General features: G+C 30.8%; 4 protein-coding genes across 5 annotated transcripts; 1 reads left to right on the plus strand and 3 right to left on the minus strand.

Annotated features, from left to right (window-relative positions):
- Nucleotides 1–196: 196 nt before the first annotated feature.
- Nucleotides 197–2,346, minus strand: LOC105828897 (putative serine protease F56F10.1). The gene is made up of 8 exons (XM_012667459.2): nt 2,011–2,346; nt 1,750–1,931; nt 1,480–1,660; nt 1,133–1,181; nt 936–1,071; nt 693–753; nt 418–634; nt 197–330 (listed from the first exon to the last, which is right to left on the minus strand). The coding sequence occupies exons 1-8, from the start codon at nt 2,179–2,181 to the stop codon at nt 197–199; spliced, it is 1,131 nt and encodes a 376-aa protein (XP_012522913.2). The 5' UTR covers nt 2,182–2,346.
- A 1,865-nt stretch (nt 2,347–4,211) lies between these two features.
- Nucleotides 4,212–7,811, minus strand: LOC105828901 (putative serine protease K12H4.7). Its single transcript, XM_012667465.3, has 10 exons — nt 7,519–7,811; nt 7,253–7,434; nt 6,992–7,175; nt 6,041–6,089; nt 5,839–5,974; nt 5,600–5,666; nt 5,319–5,535; nt 5,111–5,243; nt 4,621–4,790; nt 4,212–4,536 (listed from the first exon to the last, which is right to left on the minus strand). The coding sequence occupies exons 1-10, from the start codon at nt 7,714–7,716 to the stop codon at nt 4,424–4,426; spliced, it is 1,449 nt and encodes a 482-aa protein (XP_012522919.1). The 5' UTR covers nt 7,717–7,811; the 3' UTR covers nt 4,212–4,423.
- Nucleotides 7,812–7,946: 135 nt separating this feature from the next.
- Nucleotides 7,947–12,329, plus strand: LOC105828898 (prostatic acid phosphatase). 2 transcript variants are annotated; one of them, XM_036287821.1, is made up of 7 exons: nt 7,947–8,820; nt 9,965–10,063; nt 10,408–10,833; nt 10,956–11,079; nt 11,320–11,531; nt 11,608–11,797; nt 12,166–12,329. In XM_036287821.1, the coding sequence occupies exons 1-7, from the start codon at nt 8,719–8,721 to the stop codon at nt 12,273–12,275; spliced, it is 1,263 nt and encodes a 420-aa protein (XP_036143714.1). In that variant the 5' UTR covers nt 7,947–8,718; the 3' UTR covers nt 12,276–12,329. The 2 variants fall into 2 exon arrangements, with proteins under 2 accessions (XP_036143714.1, XP_036143720.1); XM_036287827.1 differs by lacking the exon at nt 7,947–8,820 and adding an exon at nt 9,771–9,838.
- A 2,043-nt stretch (nt 12,330–14,372) lies between these two features.
- Nucleotides 14,373–17,815, minus strand: LOC105836276 (U2 small nuclear ribonucleoprotein auxiliary factor 35 kDa subunit-related protein 2). Its single transcript, XM_012680210.3, has 4 exons — nt 17,390–17,815; nt 16,320–16,621; nt 15,351–15,878; nt 14,373–15,115 (listed from the first exon to the last, which is right to left on the minus strand). Exons 1-4 carry the CDS (start codon nt 17,645–17,647, stop codon nt 14,785–14,787), a joined length of 1,419 nt encoding a protein of 472 aa, XP_012535664.2. The 5' UTR covers nt 17,648–17,815; the 3' UTR covers nt 14,373–14,784.
- Between the last annotated feature and the right edge of the window lie 979 nt (nt 17,816–18,794).

The raw sequence follows: 18,794 nt of genomic DNA on the forward strand, positions 1-18,794 counted from the left end.
AACCGCCATTTCAAGTTTAATTGAAAACAGTTCAATGTTTCTGTCCATAAGTAACGATCAAAATTTATTTGACATTTAAAAAAACCATGTTAAGAAAACATATTTTAAAGCATACTAGGCATATAGTCGTACAAATATTGAAATAAATGGAAAATATTTGAGCGAGAAAGATATTTGGTAATTACTTTTAAAGTACTTACTGAATATCGAACAAATCGTTACACAGAGTAACAAAATAACTAAGCGGAGCTGACGTCCCAAAAACTGTATTGTTTGAAATCATTTGAAAGTAACCATATTCCGTGCATTTCTGATAATACCACAACCTATCTGTATAACAAATACAATTTCTTGTTACCCAAAGTATCTCTCATACGATATGCTATTTAACTTATTGTATTAACTATCTCAACTCACTGATACTCATATCTATTGGCGAGTCCCACGAAATCTCTCGGTATTTATTCACGTAATTATTATAACTTACATCGTTACAGTATGATTTTTGCCAAAAAATGTACGCGAGTCTCTGCAGGGGAGCGAATGTCAAATTCTCCATCATTTTATTACACAACGCCGCGATTTTTGTTTGACCGTCTTTGATTTGATCATATTGAACAGCATTGGCAAATTCCTGAAGTTTGAAAATTAATAGAATGACAAAACAAATAAAGCAACATTAGTACACCTACTTGCGCTAGTATTTTCATGAAGTGAGCACGATCAAGAGGATATTTTGGCACGTCACACAAGCTAAATTCAATATTAGCAGTAAAACAAATTAATAATAATGTAAATCAGTAATGATGAAAAAGATAATTTTTTATTATTATAAATTATAAATTTATCGGTACTTTTTTGCATTTTATTCTATTGCATGACCGTAATGATAACAAATTGGATATATAAACTCAAAATTTTGTAGTTAAACTTACTTGAAGAGACTTTTAAGGGTTTTTAGACCATTTTGTGTAGTAAATAATTTCTCTGCCAATGCAAATGCAGTTTTAACACTCTCGCTACAATTTTCATTGTATGTACGAAGTACTTTTGCCACGCTCTCGTAATATTCTATAAAATTAACCATTCTTACCGACATTTTTAAGGAACATCTATTAATCAAATAACTTACCATAAAAATCAAGCTTTACATGAATTGGAGCACTGCTGGCTAAGATGCCCTACAAAAAATATTTTTGTCTTGTAATATTTTGCTTAATATAAATATATGTACACTAAGAAAGAAATAATTGATTCAACAAAACGTTTAGTTGCGGACTGCCAACAAAAGATATACTTAATATAACAATATTTGCTGTTAATGCAAGTGCAACGATGTTGATTGAATTATGTATTTATATTGCAATACTATACATTGTTGTATTGAATATATCCTTTTTTGACAGCCCGCAACAAAAAATTTCGTTGAATCAAATACTTTTTTTCTCAGTGCAAATAAGAAGGTAATGCAAATGATACTAGGATGCCAGGAAACCGTTTGTAAAGTGCCACCGCCAAGTTTCCAGCGTAGGAACAACCAAACAATATTATGCGACTATTTTGTAAATTGTATTCTTTCTTCTTCGTTTCAATGAAAAACTGAAGATCGCGGAGTGTCTGCTTGGTGTTCAAGTATTTCAAGTTATTCGTGCTCATATCTCTAAATTCGTGCATCATTAAATCAGTTTAAATTAACTCTAAGTTTTAGATAAAAATTTAACAATAAACAAAGTATGTAGATTATTATACTCCGTTGGTCTGCTCTTTCCGTAGAATCGATGTTCGACGTAATACATGATGCCACCGTGTTTCACGCCGATATCGTACATCAATCCATTTTTCAAGTACTCATTCGTTATCGGCCCTTGCCCACCGATCATAATAAAGATAAGGCTATTATTTTTTGAAAATACGAAGTTTTCTTTATAACGCTATAAAGTAACGTTAAAGTTTATAAATGTACTCGTTTTACAAAGTCGTTGGGTAACGATATAATTACGAAATAATTACCATTGACCATGTGCGTTTGTCGCTACAGTTGAAATGATCGAGAGGTTGAGTGATCCAACGGTCAACTACTTCTTCATCTGTATCGCTTGCAAACCGATTGAATAACAATGAATTCCCATTAATGAGGCACTGGACCAAGCACAAAACAAACAATATCTTTAATACGATCATGATCCGTTCCTTCCGTAATGTATATTTCAAATAAAAATATTTTATCTATGATATCTCTTGTTTAGCTCGCGATCGACATGTCGCTTCTGAATGCTCTGAACATTTCGAACACTCAAAAAATGTTTTGTTTATATAAATAGATTTCTAAATGTCACAACCAAAACTTGTCGCTATTTGTATCTGCTAGAATATTGTTTGTCACACATAAAATTTTCAGCTGCAACAGTTTAGTAGTATTTTGTAAAAAATTTAAATCCTATTACCAAACATTAATTACTGCATTGAATAAATATGAATTTTGACATAATAGCTGGCATAATTGTAGCGTTAAGTCCATAGTTAAATTTTATAACAAATATGATTAGCTTTAATAGACGCTTAGAAAAACTTTCTTTTTATGGATTTTTTTAGCAGTTTAGATATAAATTTTGTCTTTGTTATTTAGATTAATTATATATAAAACATATGCAACATCACATCAGTATTCACTAATTATTTATCTTAATTTATTTAGCTTAGTTAGATTTTCATACTAGAAAATTTTTGCTATAGTTGTGAAGTAATTTTTTGAGTGCAATGCTTTAAACCTTTTGAAAGCGTTATGCTTCGGCTCGTTTATCACTGCTGTTACAAATGTTGCATTACGAAATCTGTCAGGAAAATCTGACCTACGGCAATCATTCTACCTGGGATTTAAAAAGAGATAAAAATTTTTGTGAGCATACTCGCTAGACAGTGTTATGGTTTACTCCATGGTAATATAACATCACAAGTAGATTTTTTGCAAATAACGATAATTAAAAATCTAAAGTAATTTATCGAATATATAAACAACGTATTTTCACTGCTTTAAAACTTTAAAGATAATGTCAAGCGCAATATTCTCTATTTGTCTCCCTTTTTCATTTTCCTTTAAATTTTAAATGAAGAAATGAACGGAACACAAGACAAATAAAATGTTTGAAATGTTTTCACTCTTTGCATTAATACATCAAAAAAGATGTAGACGTAGTATGACTGATTAAAATATTTATCTTGTCATCACCTATTTCCTTCAATCATGACCAGCAGATATATCGATACGATATCTCCTATCAACGACCGATAACGTTTATTACATTCTTAGAAGAAACAGGAAGCGATACTTTGATTAAATAACTACGAATAAAGATGATCTAACAATTACGAAATGGCTATTGATTAAAACGCGCTTGCTCAGAAAACACGGATGTACATTTTCATTGTGTGATAAGAAAGATTAAATTCTTGATTTACTAAATATTATACTTGACTAGATACATTTTAAATAAAGATATTTAATTTGTGATATCTTATTTAAATCGTGATTCACTTAATACTTCCAAGTAAAGACTAAATACTTTGTTTTTAACTCTGTTAATTAATGTTATATATAATGCAATCATTACAGCAACTGGATCAGATTACATTTAAAAACTCTGATACAAAATGATACACAGATAAATGAATAAACAGATTTTAATTTTATTAAAAATTTATCTAATTTATGATATTATTTTAATCGGACTACACAACAAAGTTATTTATTTTTATTGTTTCTTAACAGTATTTTTTACTCAAACAATTAAATATTAACTTAAAAAAATATTTGTTTTCTTTAAGTTGAGATTGCTAATATTAGCGTAAACCTCTTAAAACAAAACTCCATTATTTCTCGGAAACTAAACGTTGTATAGTAATAATACTGATGAAAGCATAATTTACTTAAATAATTAAAGATATGAAAACCATATTTCATGCATTCATAACTTTTTTCTATATAAAATCTGCTAAAAACAAAATCTTGAAAAGCGAGAATAAAATTTGTATGACTTTTTTACGTTTTTTTTTCTACAATTCTACATAATTAGAAATATAAATCAAATTGAAGTCAACTGATGTTTCAAATGTTTATACGTTTACTTATAAATACGTTTTCTATATAGAAATAAGCGGCACGGGATTATAAAATACAATTTCATGTTAGAAACCATACATAATTCTATATTAGCTTTGTTATTAGGAAAATATAATTTTATTTTTGCATTATGTACCTAGATAACAAGTGCAGTGTAAATAATGTATATTATTTAAAACCATATTACATATAAAGCGTTGTAATTTTTTATTAATATATTACAATTAAAACAAAAAGTGTGTAATTCCGTTTATACATCTTAAAAATCGGTAGCGGACGTATTCGACAGACATTCGATGGGAACTTTCACCAGGAGGAAATCCATTTGCCAATTATGCTACGAATTCTCGCTCTGGCTTTTTTCAAGTCGTCCGGATCGGTGTCTACGTCACTTAACATGTCACGGCAGTGCGACGATCCTTTAAAATAATACATAATCATGTTATCTTCTCACGCTAAAAGAAAACACTTCTAATGTGCTTTTCATTATGATGCTTGGTTACCATTAATAAAAATAGCGGGTGAAAAATCGTTTAAATCCTGTAGGACTGATAACGAGTGCCATGGATCAATATCGCCATTCGTGAAAATGACATTTCGTAAATCGGGTAAGTTTCCACCGTACATTATATTCGTTCTTCTCACCCGTGAATCCAATTTCTCTCCATCGTAACTGAAAGCGGAGCTTGTTAGTATCATCGATTCTCGCAAATAAAATTAATTTAGTGCTAATTTTGAAATAAATTTGATAAATAATTTGACACGATCAGGACTATTGAGAGACGTTTGACAGAAAATGTTAGATCGTTACTTTTATAGATTTTAATTAAGAACGGTATTATTTTTAATTAAATTATAATTAAAAATTGGACATTGAAAAGGATGTCAAAGAAATATCTTGGTGCACATACCAAACATATTTGTATAAATTATGAATATGAAAATAAATAATGTTCAAGCAAGATGTTGATTGATAATTTTTAAAATACTTACTCATCGCCAAACAAATCGAGACACAAGTTGATGTAGTAATCTAACGGAAAGAGCGTCCCAAATATTGATTTATCTGAGTTCGTCGTCTGGTAGTAACCGTATTCCATACAGGTCTGATAATTCCATTGTCTCACTGTGTAATGAATATTATTTCTTGTTGCACATATCATATGCTATTTAAATTATTGTATTAACTATCCCAACTCACTGATACTTGTAGCTGCCGTTGACTCCCATGAAGTCTCTCGATATGTTTTCACAAAATTATTATATGTTAAATTTCTGCAATTGCCTTCATTGGAAAAAACGAGCGCCAGTCTCTGTAAAGGACTGCCTAAATGCTCCGCCGTCATTTTGTCACACAACGCCGCGATATTTGTTTGATTACCTTCGATTTTGTCATATTGAACGACTCCGGCGAACACCTAAGAGAGGTTTGAATAAAAATAAATAGTAAAACAGTTGAAGTAATGCCATCAAACTACATACCTCTGCCAGCATGTTCATCAAGAATCCAAGATCATTAGGAGAATTTATGTCAGGAATATCGCACAAGCTAAATTCGATAATAAACAAATTAGTAATATAATAAAAAAATTGTTGTTTTAAATTATTATAAATTATTTTATCTACACATCTTTTCTCTTTACTTTATTACATTAATTCTATTACATTAAAATATTTAATAAATTATATGTAGATTCCAAGCCATGTGGTGTCAAATTTACTTGAAGAGAATTTGAATCCAAACTGAGCCAGCTAGAGTGGCCAATGATTCCTCTACAGATACGAATGCATTTTTGACACTTTCAACGCATTCTTTACTATGTCTGTTAAGAGACTTTGTCACGACCTCGTAGTATTCTATAAAATTAAATATTCTTAGCAAATATTTTTAAAAAATATCTATTGATAACACAATTAATTTACCGTAGAAATCGGCCTTCGCCAAAACTGGAGCGCTGCTAGCTAAAGCACCCTGCAAAAAATATTTTTCTTATTTCTGAAGATAAATATGTGTAAAATTTAATCTCAGCAATGTTTATGCAGTGTTTGGCAATAGGTATAGAAAAATTAAAAAAAAAATTTTAGATGCCAAAATAAAATAAAAATCAAGAATAAATTGTGATTAAGGTATTGTTTTTTAATTATCAACGTTTAAATATTTACCTAAGAAATACCTGAAGCACGTAAATATATTATATTAGACATTATAGTTAAAAAACAAAATCTCCAATAAAATTTTATGATTCTTGATTTTGTAATTTTAGATTTAAATAAGCACATTAATATTTAAACTTTTATAATTAAAAAATTAAGTCTTAATTATAATTTTTTGTTATTTTTTATTTTTATCTCATTATTTTTATTTAAAACTTCCTACATTTTTGCCCACCTGTTGCTAAACATCCTGTATACGCACTTATATACATAATATAATATATATATATATATATATATATGAAAAATTTATAAGTATATATGTAATATGAACTTTATATTTTTAGTGTTAATATTATTAATGCATTCTTAATACCGCATTAATATTTAAAATTAATACTTAATAAAATGCTAAGTCAGTAAATTTTATTACGCGTTTGTAAATTATAATTAAAATTTTTATAAAAATAAATATATTCTATAGTAAAAATATTATTACAAATATTAATAGATTTATTCGATGTTTTTATTAAAAATTTGTTAGTTTGGAATTTTAAGTTTTAATAATAATTATTATATTTTTAATTAATAATTAAAAAATATATTTTAAAATATAATATTTTGCTTTATAAAAAAGTAATGAAAAAGTAACAAATCTTTACTTTCTAAGTGTTACTTTTTCAAAGTAACGTTTCTGATATAAAATAGTGCGAATAATACTTGAATGAGGTGAGGATATTTAAGGCGTGCCCACGCTGCCATGTTTCCAGCGTAAGATCCACCGACTACTATTACTATACTTTTTTCCAAATCCTTTTCCTTCTTCTTCGTTTCGATGAAATAAGCGAGATCGGCGAGCGCTTGATCAACATTCAAGTACTGCAAGTTCTCTGTGCTAATGTCTCTAAATTCGAATCGTGTAACATTGATTTAAAAGATCTGAGATATCTTGAAATTTCGAAGAAGTTGTCGATTACGTACTTCGTTGGCTTACTCTCTCCGTAAAATCGATGTTCGGTGTAATACATCAAGCCACCGTATTTCATGCCAATTTCATACATCAATCCACCTTGCAAATACCCGTCTGTTATCGCCCATTCTCCGCCGATCATGATCAGAATTGGCCCATCTTTTTTCAAAAACGCGGAATTCTCTTTGTAGCGCTGTAGAACAATCGACAGGTATTAACATTCATAAAAAAGTACTCATTTTAAGTGAAGCAAGACGATTGTAACGATAATAATTACCATTGACCATGTGCGATTGTCGCGATGATTGAAATGATCGAGAGGTTGAGTGATCCAACCCTCCACTATATCTTTGCCTGCATCTTGTGAAAACGGCACTGGCTCCTCTAAACCATGAAAAGTAAATCCGCGAAAACCCACCCCATTGACGAGAGGCTGAATCGAGCACAGAACGAATAAAACGTTTAATACAATCATAATCCGTTTCTCTTTACAATTGTCTAATAGAAAGATGTTTTATTTATCTTTCAAACCGCGCTAGATACGCGCTAAAATGCGACTGATTAATGCCTGCCACTTCCTTCAATTATGACCAGCGATACAAATCGATACAATATCTCTCATCAACAACCGATAATGCCAACTCTTAAAACAAACGGACAACAATACTTTGATTAAATAATCGCGAAAGAAAATAATCTAATGATTAAGGAATGTCTGTCAATTAAGTCCGTCTGATTGCTCGACAAATACGGATATATCTTTATCGCGCGATAAAAGGAGTCTAAATGCACGATTTACGTAACATATATTTCAGATGAAAATATTTCATATCTACAATATCTTATCCCTTCCTAAAAAAAGCGTGTTACCTGAGTGAATTTCGTTCGTATACAGTCACGCGACAGTTTTTTAAAAATGTTAAGACTGTCGTTATAGAAGTGTGAAAGATTCCTCTTGGTAAAGGAGAAATGGAAAAAGAAAAGAGAAACGAAAGAGAGAACCGATTAAAGAAGAAAACAGGAAAAAATTAGGTAAAGTAAGAGAGAGAGAGATAGAGAGAAAGAGATAAAGAAGTGCGTGCATTTGTGCATGCATTAAAGATTGGCCGGTTGGCGCGGGAAAAAGAAGGGGAAAGAAAAATTCCAAGATAGTGGGGAGTATCGGAGCAATCAGAACAATTCGACAGTTCCGATGACGCATCTTGTCCCTGGAACTGGATGCATGAGAAGTCGCGCGCATTTCGCGCCGCTCGATCGACTCATTAATTCCTCACCCGTCGTTGCTTCACGTCGCGTTGAAAATCGGGAAGAATTTGTGCGCGGTGCACGAGCGTTAGCGGATTTTAATTGAGTTAATTTGCTCGCCGACTGGCCGCTCCGACGTCACGTGGAATCGAACACGTGCGGCCTTTGTCGTCATCGCCGTCGTCGTTCGCAAATCCTCGAGCTAAGATCGCTTAAGAAGTCATCCAACACCATGGACACCTTCCTCGGAGCATTCTTTGTCACGAGCGTCCTCGCCGCTGGCAGCTGCTCTGACCTGAACCTGGACCTAGGCACTGTCGTCTTCGCGAACCTTGTAAGCATTGGCGTTTCGTTCTTCTTATCACCTTAGCAAGTTCAATGATACTTTCTCGCTTTCAGCGTTATTCAGGATCAACGACATAGACGTAGCGAGTATCTGATCCTTTTGTGTATGTGTGTGGGTGTGGATGTGTGTGGATGAGTGTTGGTGTGAGTGTCAGCAGAGATAATCTACGGTTCGTCACTTCTGCGGTAGTTAACGACTCCAAACCCTCTCTGCTCTGTGTGTTTGTGTGTATGTGTGTGTGCATGCGTGCGTGCATTTATAACATATTATGTGTATATGTATTAATTATTGGGTTTTATTGATTAATAATCTCAACATTCCGAGGATCATCTGGAGGTTTTTGATCTGCGGCATTCAGTGTGATGTTAAGCAATGATGTATCAGGATTTTTGATGTTTCCTTCATCATTACACTGAATGCCGTAAATCGAGAACCTCCAGATGATCCTCGGAATGTTGAGATTATTAATCAATAGATGTCATAAAAACTTAATAATTAATACATATACGCATAATATGTTATAAATATTATGTATGCATCCACACACATTTACGCACACACACACACACACACACACACACACACACACACACACACACACACACACACACACACACACACACACACACACACACAGAGCAGAGAGGATTTGGAGTCGTTAACTATCGCAGAAATGACGAACCGTGGATTATCTCTGCTGACACTCACACCAACACTCATCCACTCACGCACGCACGCACGCACACAGAGCAGAGACGGTTTGGAGTCGTTGCGGAACTACCGCGGAAAGTGACGAACCGTAAAGTCCTTATCTCTGCTGACACCCACACCAACATCCATTCACACACATCCACACTCGCACACATACACAAAGGAATCAGATACTCGCTACGTCTACGTCGTTGATCCTGGATAACGCTGAAAGCAAGAAGGTATCACACTATTATCGAACTTTGAGCCTTTCCAGAACAAAAACGGCTAGTAGGATTGACTTATTACGACAATGGTAATTTTTGGTCAGCATTACTTGAAGTACAAAAGTTTCACCCAATTTTACTGAAACCCATTTTCCATACGTTTTTTGCGGGGTCCTTCATTGTGAAAATATAATGCTTGTTTCTTCTGTTTACAGCTGTACAGAAATGGGGACAGGACTCCCATTGCGCCTTACAAAAACGATCCTTATAACAACGAGTTGTTCTGGCCGATTCCATATGGAGAACTGACGAACGTAAGAAAAATAAAACGTAAAAAAGATGATTATAAAAACGTAGACAGAAACGGCTCACAATTGCTTGCAGCGAGGCACGTGCGAGGCGAGTCCTCCAAACATTACATTTTTCCTGATTGCTTTATTTAATTATTTTATCATAAATGTTTCTGTGTGAAACACGATACTGCAAAGTTTATTCTGGCACAGTCCTCGAGTAACTGAAGATGAGGGAAATTGATTGTATAACAAGTGGAGCTTTAAATGGATTAGACATAACAAATATATAAGAAATTTTATTTAAAATATTAGCTTACATAGAATGTTAGATTTTAAGAATTATTTTTTTTTTGCCATCAACGTAGATTGGGAAGCTAGAACATCTACAGCTTGGACGCTGGCTGAGGAAACGGTATTTCAATTTTTTAAGCGACGTCTACTCGCCGTACGAGATCTACGTCCAAAGTACCGATGTAGATCGTACCCTGATGTCGGCCGAGTCAAATCTCGCTGGGCTCTATCCGCTAGTAGAAAACCAAGTGTGGGACGACGAGATCCGGTGGACGCTAATCCCCGTGCACACCATTCCGGCGAAACAGGACTATGTGTTACAGGCGAGCCAGTACTGCCCGCGATACCAATACGAGCTTGAAAACCTCCTAAGGTTGCCGGAAATCGAACGCATCAAGGAAGAGAACGCGGATCTGTTCACCTACTTGACTGAGCACTCCGGGGACAAAATAAATTCGTTTAAAATGCTCAAGCATCTATACGATGTTTTATATATCGAGGTAAGTACGCCAAGACAATTCTATACTATCAGTTGTGTGTACTTTTGCATATCGTAACTTCATCGTTAGGCCGAGTAAGCATGTACTAAAGCTCGCTCTGTTTTACTGTTACTGGTTTACAGTCATTGTACAACAAAACTCTACCGCAGTGGACAAAATCGGTGTTTCCAGAGAAAATGAAATCTCTCGCTGCATTTAGTTTCATGACAGAGGCCTACAACACGATACTTCGAAGGTTAAAAACAGGTAATCAGTTATATCATTTACTGATAATTTATTAATAATTTATTTATATTTATATTTTTGATATATTTTAATAATTAGTATTTATACTAGACAATAATTAATTTTAATATTTTTATAAATTTATATATTAATTTTTATACTATTTATATATTTTAACATATATTTATTAACATTTTTCACTCGCTTTCAAAGATGTTTGTTAATTTCTCTTAATTATAGTTTAAAAACTTTTATTATTAGGTCCACTACTTGGAGAAATGATAGATCACATGAGTAAGAAAATGCAACACATCTTACAACCTGACAGAAAGATATGGATGTATAGTGCTCATGGTGAAACCATCGCGAATTTGCTTATGACTTTGAACATATTTGAGCCTCACTGTCCACCTTACGCTGCTATAGTTCTCATAGAATTAAGAACAAACTCGAAAAACCAGTATTTTGTAACAGTAAGAATTTTTTTAATATGTGGAATACTGGATTCAATTTATAATTATTTTACGTACCTTTTCTTTGTGTCTACAGGTTTCTTATAAAAATACCACTGAAGAACCGATAATCTTAACGTTACCAGGTTGCACTACGTTATGTCCTTTAAATGAATTTATTAATTTAACGAAAAATGTTGTACCTGAAGATTGGGAGAAAGAATGTTGGAATGTTTTAATGAATGACATAAGTTCAAAAAGTGACATAAGTTTCAGCGATGTAATCGGTAATTATCCGGTTTAATACATATCGCATTAAATATTTAATGTTTCTATATTGGGCAATATTTATAATGTCATTTACTGATATGTTTTTTAAGTTATAATTCTTTTTAAGTTGTTTATCTCAAATTTTAATTAAACTTCTTATTTGTTTCAGCCACTTTGACATCGTCCATATTATTTTTATTCGATTTATTGGTTTCATTATTATATATTATCATCAAACCAATATTATATATTATCCAACTAATATTATATATTATCAGACTAATATTATCCATACTAGGTTTATTATTATACATTATTATTCAACTAATATTATATATTATCCAACTAATATTATATATTATCGAACTAATATTTTCCATATTAGGTTTATTGGCTCTAACAATCGGCTTTATGTACTGGTATAAAAGAAGAGAACACAGACGTGTGCATGAGATACGTACGTATCAGATACGTACGTATCAGGTATATATGTAAAAGAGAAAAAAAAAGCTTTAAGCCTATTACACGAGAAAGAAGAAAAAAGATATGGAAGAATATTAAAAAAACATTGATTAATCATTGACTATGGATACTCGTGATAAAATTGACCATAGCGTATTTTTACATTTGAAACAAAATGTTCGATATATGTATACACACAACTGTTAAATTATTTAATAATCTTTATTTGTATATTTTATTTTATAAGTTTATTTTATCTCTTTATAGCTCTTTTATAAAATGATGAATGAAATAATCATAAGTCTTCTTTCACTATCGCAAGGATACTTTTTGTTTTTTAAATAGAAGCTATGTTTTCTTGCCAGTCATCATATATTATCTAATGTAATTATAACTTGATAATTTAATTGTATAGTCTACATTATATATTATAATTAAACTGATATATAATTAAAATGACTATAATTAAAATAATTTAATTATATCATATGATCTATTGTTATTTATATTATAAAAATATTTTGATTTTTATGAACTCATTTTCAACGATATATTTTCATCTATGTAAGATTTACAACATTCCTTTGAAAATTTGTTTGGTTATTTTTATATAATAATAACTTAAAATTGAGCAAGATCAAAGTTGCCGATTATTGAGATAATAGCATTAATATTTTAAAAAACAATAAATTTGAATAAATATTAAAATTTTATAGGAAATTATTTTATTTTATGACTAACAAGAGAAAGAGACAAATATTCAATTTTTATAAAAGATGCGTATCTTTGTAATAACGCCTTATATCAAACTTGAAAATAGATATTTTGTACAATTAATATGTTTGATCCATTGCATACTGTAGAATGTGCAATGAACAAATTTTGCAACAAAATTTTCTGAGAGAAAAAAAGACTTCCACTTCATAAAATAGCTACGCAACTTAAACTGCCGTTATGATTAATTGTTTGATACATGTAATATTGCGATATCTAGTCATGATGTATCGAGCTTGGATCTTTCGTGAGCTTCTTTGTACAAGGTGACAGTGACATATAAAAAAACAAACCAATTAATACAGAACACTGCCCGTAAATAAATTTTATTTACAAAAATTCAGTCATGTGTCAAACATCAGGCGCGATAGTGACGATTATTCAAATTATAATGCAGTATATTAGTAAAAATACTTCTTTTTATAATTATAATTTTTATATACAATGTTAATTGGAATTTTGTGAATGTGCATCTGTACACCGAGCAAGCAACAAGTTAAAATGTGTGAAACATGTGTGAACAATAGGATATGATATGTAACTGACGAACATACTTTTATCAGTTGCTGTTGCAAAAATATTGTGGATATATTTTACTTATTTTATATACAGATCAATAAAAATAAATTTACTCGAAATAGTGTTTACATTATTTTTGAAATTATGTAAAATTACACTATTTACATGATTTACAAAAAATCTATGTACAAAAATAGTCAACATTTAAAAAAATACCGTTATAGAAAATACCTAAATGAAGATTGATTACCGAATGTAACAATGTCAATATACAATAGCTGTTATTTATTAGAATGTTAATTAACAGTGAACTTAATTTAAATTATCCTGTCTTTATATGTATAAAAAGCATAAAAAAATTGTTCATAACTGCATCTTTGTCTTAAGACTTCTTTTTTTTCAAGTTTATCGATTCTTGCGCGCCAAATAAATTTTCTGACTTAAAACACAGTTAAGTTGAACAACAATAGTAATATCACGATAATATTGATAAGTTTAATGAACTTGAAAAAGAAGAAATATAAAATCAAGCAATATCAGCCATAAAATCCAGCTGTGACAAATAAAGTTTATCTTTAATTGGCTTTTTATATTTATTACTTAATTGTGTTTTTATACGTTGGTCTATATGTATATTCTTTTATTATATGCAAGTTGTATTTAAAATATTCTCGATGTTAATGAATTTAATGATGAAATATCAATATGGCACATTAGAAACTAAAGATTACTTTTCATTCAACTATGTAATTGAAAACTTTCTGCAATATTGTACTTCAAATTAAAAAACATGCATTGATTAGGTATTAACAAAAATAATTAATAAAAGTACAGATATTTCGAATAACAACACTAAGATAATGTACTTTATTTGTATAAATATCACATTCTTGCAGACATATGGAACTGAGTCAGTTTACTTAATACAATTGTACAAATACAATCACGCAATATTATTTTATTATTTAATTATTTAAAAAAATAGTTTGTCACTAAAATTGAAAGCATTAAATTAAAAAATTATCCTTTTATTTGTTTAATCGTCGTTACCGCATAAGTCGCTCAATAAAATTATCTCTTCGTTTTATATTACAAGTACATTAAGATCACTTGAACGCATCTTAACAGCCTGTATAAGCTTTGGATTTTATCTTCTTCGACTTCTTTAGATATTTATTTCTTTCGGATCTATGTTTCCTTAATTTCTTTCCCAATATCTTCAAACATTTCTAATAATTTTTCGTGTGGCTCATCTTTCTTCTTCAGATTTCTTTTTACGCTTTTTAGAAGAACGACCATCGGATGCACCTTTTTTATTTTGGTCTTCGTTGCGGGCTCTTTTACGATCCAAATGATGATGTTCCTTAGATAGTGTTTTGGTTCTTGGACTTTTTGATTTTGAATTCCTCCTCTGTCTTCGATCGCGTGACAATCTTTCCAACTGTTCCATTTTCGTAGAATGATGTTTCATCTCTGAATCTTTAATGTAACTCAATTCAATCTCGGGCGTCTCGGACCATCTCCAGTTACGATCTTTTTCGCCATCATCTCGATCGGATTCTTCCCATTTAGATTTACTTCTAGTAAACAAATTTAAAAAAAAATTAAAAAATTAAATTTTATTTAATTTATTTTTTAATTTGCTTTATTGTGCCATACACGTTTACATTATCTTTTGCGTAGTTATTATTTTGCATCACGTTAAATTAGAAAAACTCTATCAGCAAAACAATCTTATCTTTATGCTAAAGATCAAGTAATAAAGCAAAAATTTTTATCTGTATAATTTTGATATACAGAAAAAATAATACAAACCTGTGTTCGCTTCGTCTGCTGTTATTCGAATCTTTGTCCTTTGGGCGTTGGGGTTTTCTAATATCATACTTGTTGCGTGGATTTCTAAAGGTGTGAAGAAAATTGCAGTACTTACTGCCCTTAGGACACTTGGTTATGCCGCAGATAGCACCACCCCAGGATGGCAGACTGACGAATTCACAGTGGAGTCGCTTACCGCCGTACCAACGTCCCTTCAGATTCCTCCACGCCTTAGCCGCTTCTCTCTCCGTATAATACTCAATATACATATTACCGCGCAAATGAACTTCCATGTTGCAGCAACATTTAACAACCTTAATCTTGCCGAACGACTCTAGTTCAGTTGTTACATCCTCGAAAAACTCGGAAAAGTGTTGCCACGTTTCTGAATTTTCGTACTCAAGTGCCACGTCAGTGTCATATTCTGCCGAGTTATGTTCAAGGGAAAAATGTGAATAAAATCCGGGTATCAAGATCACATTGCTGAGGATTACTTTACGATGATTTTTGGAACACGCATTTCCAAACCTGAAAATATTAAAAATCAATTAAAATAAACATACGGGTTTTAAAAATAAAAATTAATGTTCAATTTTAACCGAGACTGAATATTCAGTTTAAGTAAAAATAGTTCTAAATTTTGAATAAACTATGCCAATCCTAAACCTCAATTTATTTCAATTTTATAATCTAATTCAATTTTAGTTTAACTTAATATAATTAATTTTAAGCAAAGTTTTTAATAACTTCAAACATTTTTAAAACCTTGTAAAAAATTATACGGTATTCTTCAATATAATATATAACATATCACTTTAATATAACATATTAAGAATTTATTAATAATACAAAACGGTTTCACATTGTTCATTCACTTGATATTTATCAAGACGTGTGTCTTGATTTTGTTATAAATGATTAACAAACATATTGTTATCGTATATCATAAATATCTCTACTTGTACCAACCGGCAAGCACCCGTTTTCGTAAAAAATGGGCAGAGTTCCTTGGTAGACTGAGTTTCAATGATTTGACGCAAAGCTTCGGGTGTTTTCGCTCCGTTATCGATGTAATCGTTAATATCTTTCTCCAATTGTTCTTGCTTACGAAGTCGCTCCTCACGTTTTTTCTGTTCTTCCTCTTTTTTCTTCAATAATTCTATACGTATCGTTTCGAGTTCCTCGCGAACCTTCATCTCTTGCTCAAGCTTCTCCTGCTCCGCCTTCGCTTTTTGTTCTTGAAGAACTTGCCATTTTTCATGTGCTCTTCTCTGGATAATTAAAAGATAAGTAGCTAATTATTCTAATTACGAACTTAATAATTTATTTCAAATTCGCATGCAAAAATTATTCTTATGATATCTATATAAATAATATTTTCTAAGTGTATAATTGTTCACAAAAGAGAAAAATAATTTAAAAAGCAAAATAATTTGGACATAATAAAATTAAATATATAACTGATATGCTTTTTCATATTTTTAATAAGATAAAAAAACAGATTATTATGCTAAAAAACACTTAAACGTTGTTTTTCTTTTATCACCTGTCAACCAAGTTACAAATACAAATTATCTGATACTACATTTATTTTATAAATATAAATTACCTTATATTAAATATATAGATAAAGTTAAGCTCGTTTAGGCGAAGAGAACAATTGCTAACTAGTTGATTAAGCTCGTTTATTTATCTTTTATTATTTCAACATTTCAAAAAAATTAATGTTTTATTAATTCGACGTAATTTTACAATTCAAATAACAATCAAGCATAATCAATATTATATTGACAATTAATTATTGGGCATTTATGTTATTGTATAAAAATATGCTATATTTTCTTTAAGCTAACGTTCTAAAATATGCAAATAAATATTTATTACATTTTCTAAGTAAACTTTATTACAATATAATTTTTATTATCAAAATATTAGAGATTGAATCTAAATAAATTATGGAAGAGAATTAAAAACCAATTAAAAAATTTTCAAAATATGCAAAAAAAATGCGAAAAATTGTGAAATAATTATATATTTACTTCTTCTTCAAGCCAGAGTTTCTCTCGTTCCGCACGTTCCCTTTCTTCTTGTGCTTTTTCGTTCTTCTTTTGTTGCTCTTCCTCCGCGCTAAATTTTAAATATGCCATATTGCCTTTCAGTGCTGCCCTCAAACGTTGTTCATTGGCATCACGTTCTTGCGCGATTGTCCGTCGTATACGCCTGCGACGTTCCCTCTTCGCAATGCGGCGCCACTCCTTATGACTGAGCTTTGTCGACTGTGGGCGACTTCCTTCCATTCTCAGGACGGCGCATTTTCAGGAGCAGCGATAAGTACGGTCAACGAACAAACACCAAAAGATAATCACGTTAAAACGAACCAACAGCCGTCCTTTAACATCGGTGTATGACGAGTCCGGCGCCATATTGATCTCCGATACTCACAGCAATGTGACTGCGTGATCGTCGGTATACAAAATTCTAAAGTAGAAGGATGCAGATTGTAAGGGAGCTATAACCATAGAATATTACTTATGATGTTAACACTTGGTGCAATTGGTGCAACACCGAATGTTATATTTTGTATTAATTTTGTATTGTAGAGATTATTTTTTTGTTAATTTTATTAAGGATAAATTTACAATTCGTTAAAACATACGTTGTTATGCATTGATGTCAATTATTTGATTATATATGTGTATCAATTATATTACCTGCGTTATTAAATATAAAACGACTTTTATAGTTATTTAAAAATGAAGATTTACCATTTGCGAATCATTCAATAATAGTTTACAGTCTTACCAAGAGATGGCGTCACCATGACTATTCTTGAATTGAAATTTCCAATTCAAATAAATTTATATATAAAGCTTTAATTTAAAAAACTAACAAAAAATATTTTATTGTCAATAATCACAATTTTTGCAAGTATGATGTAATGTTACGAAACTAGTTGATACTTTATGAAAATAATACATGTCGTTTTTGTTGACAATGTCCATTATATAGAACTTGCGGAAAGAACTCACAAATCAATTAACACGTTTGAAAACAAATGCAACTAAATTGTCTAATCATACATAACAAAAATGTTTGACAAACGAATAATTTCTGCGTTAAAACAGAATTTTAAAACATTATAAAAAAGGTTTATCTGTTATTAATTTCTTATGCCATAAATAATTTAATTGTACCGGTGATTGGCGAGTTCGACATCTTAAGCATTTGTAAAAAATTGTTTAAAGCACATATAACACTGCAATTAAATAATATTGTATAACAAATATTGTTTTATTTATTAATAATACATTTGTAAGTTTTAAATTAATAAAAATTTATACCAAATTTACGTGTAGGTTCTCCATCCTGCAATTGTTGAATTAGCATATAATTTCCTTGCTAGGAATATTCATACTTCTGCTTGTTACGTTCCTGAATCGATAC

The sequence above is a fragment of the Monomorium pharaonis genome, chromosome 1 (assembly GCF_013373865.1).
Source record: "Monomorium pharaonis isolate MP-MQ-018 chromosome 1, ASM1337386v2, whole genome shotgun sequence".
Classification (NCBI taxonomy): Eukaryota; Metazoa; Arthropoda; class Insecta; order Hymenoptera; family Formicidae; genus Monomorium; species Monomorium pharaonis.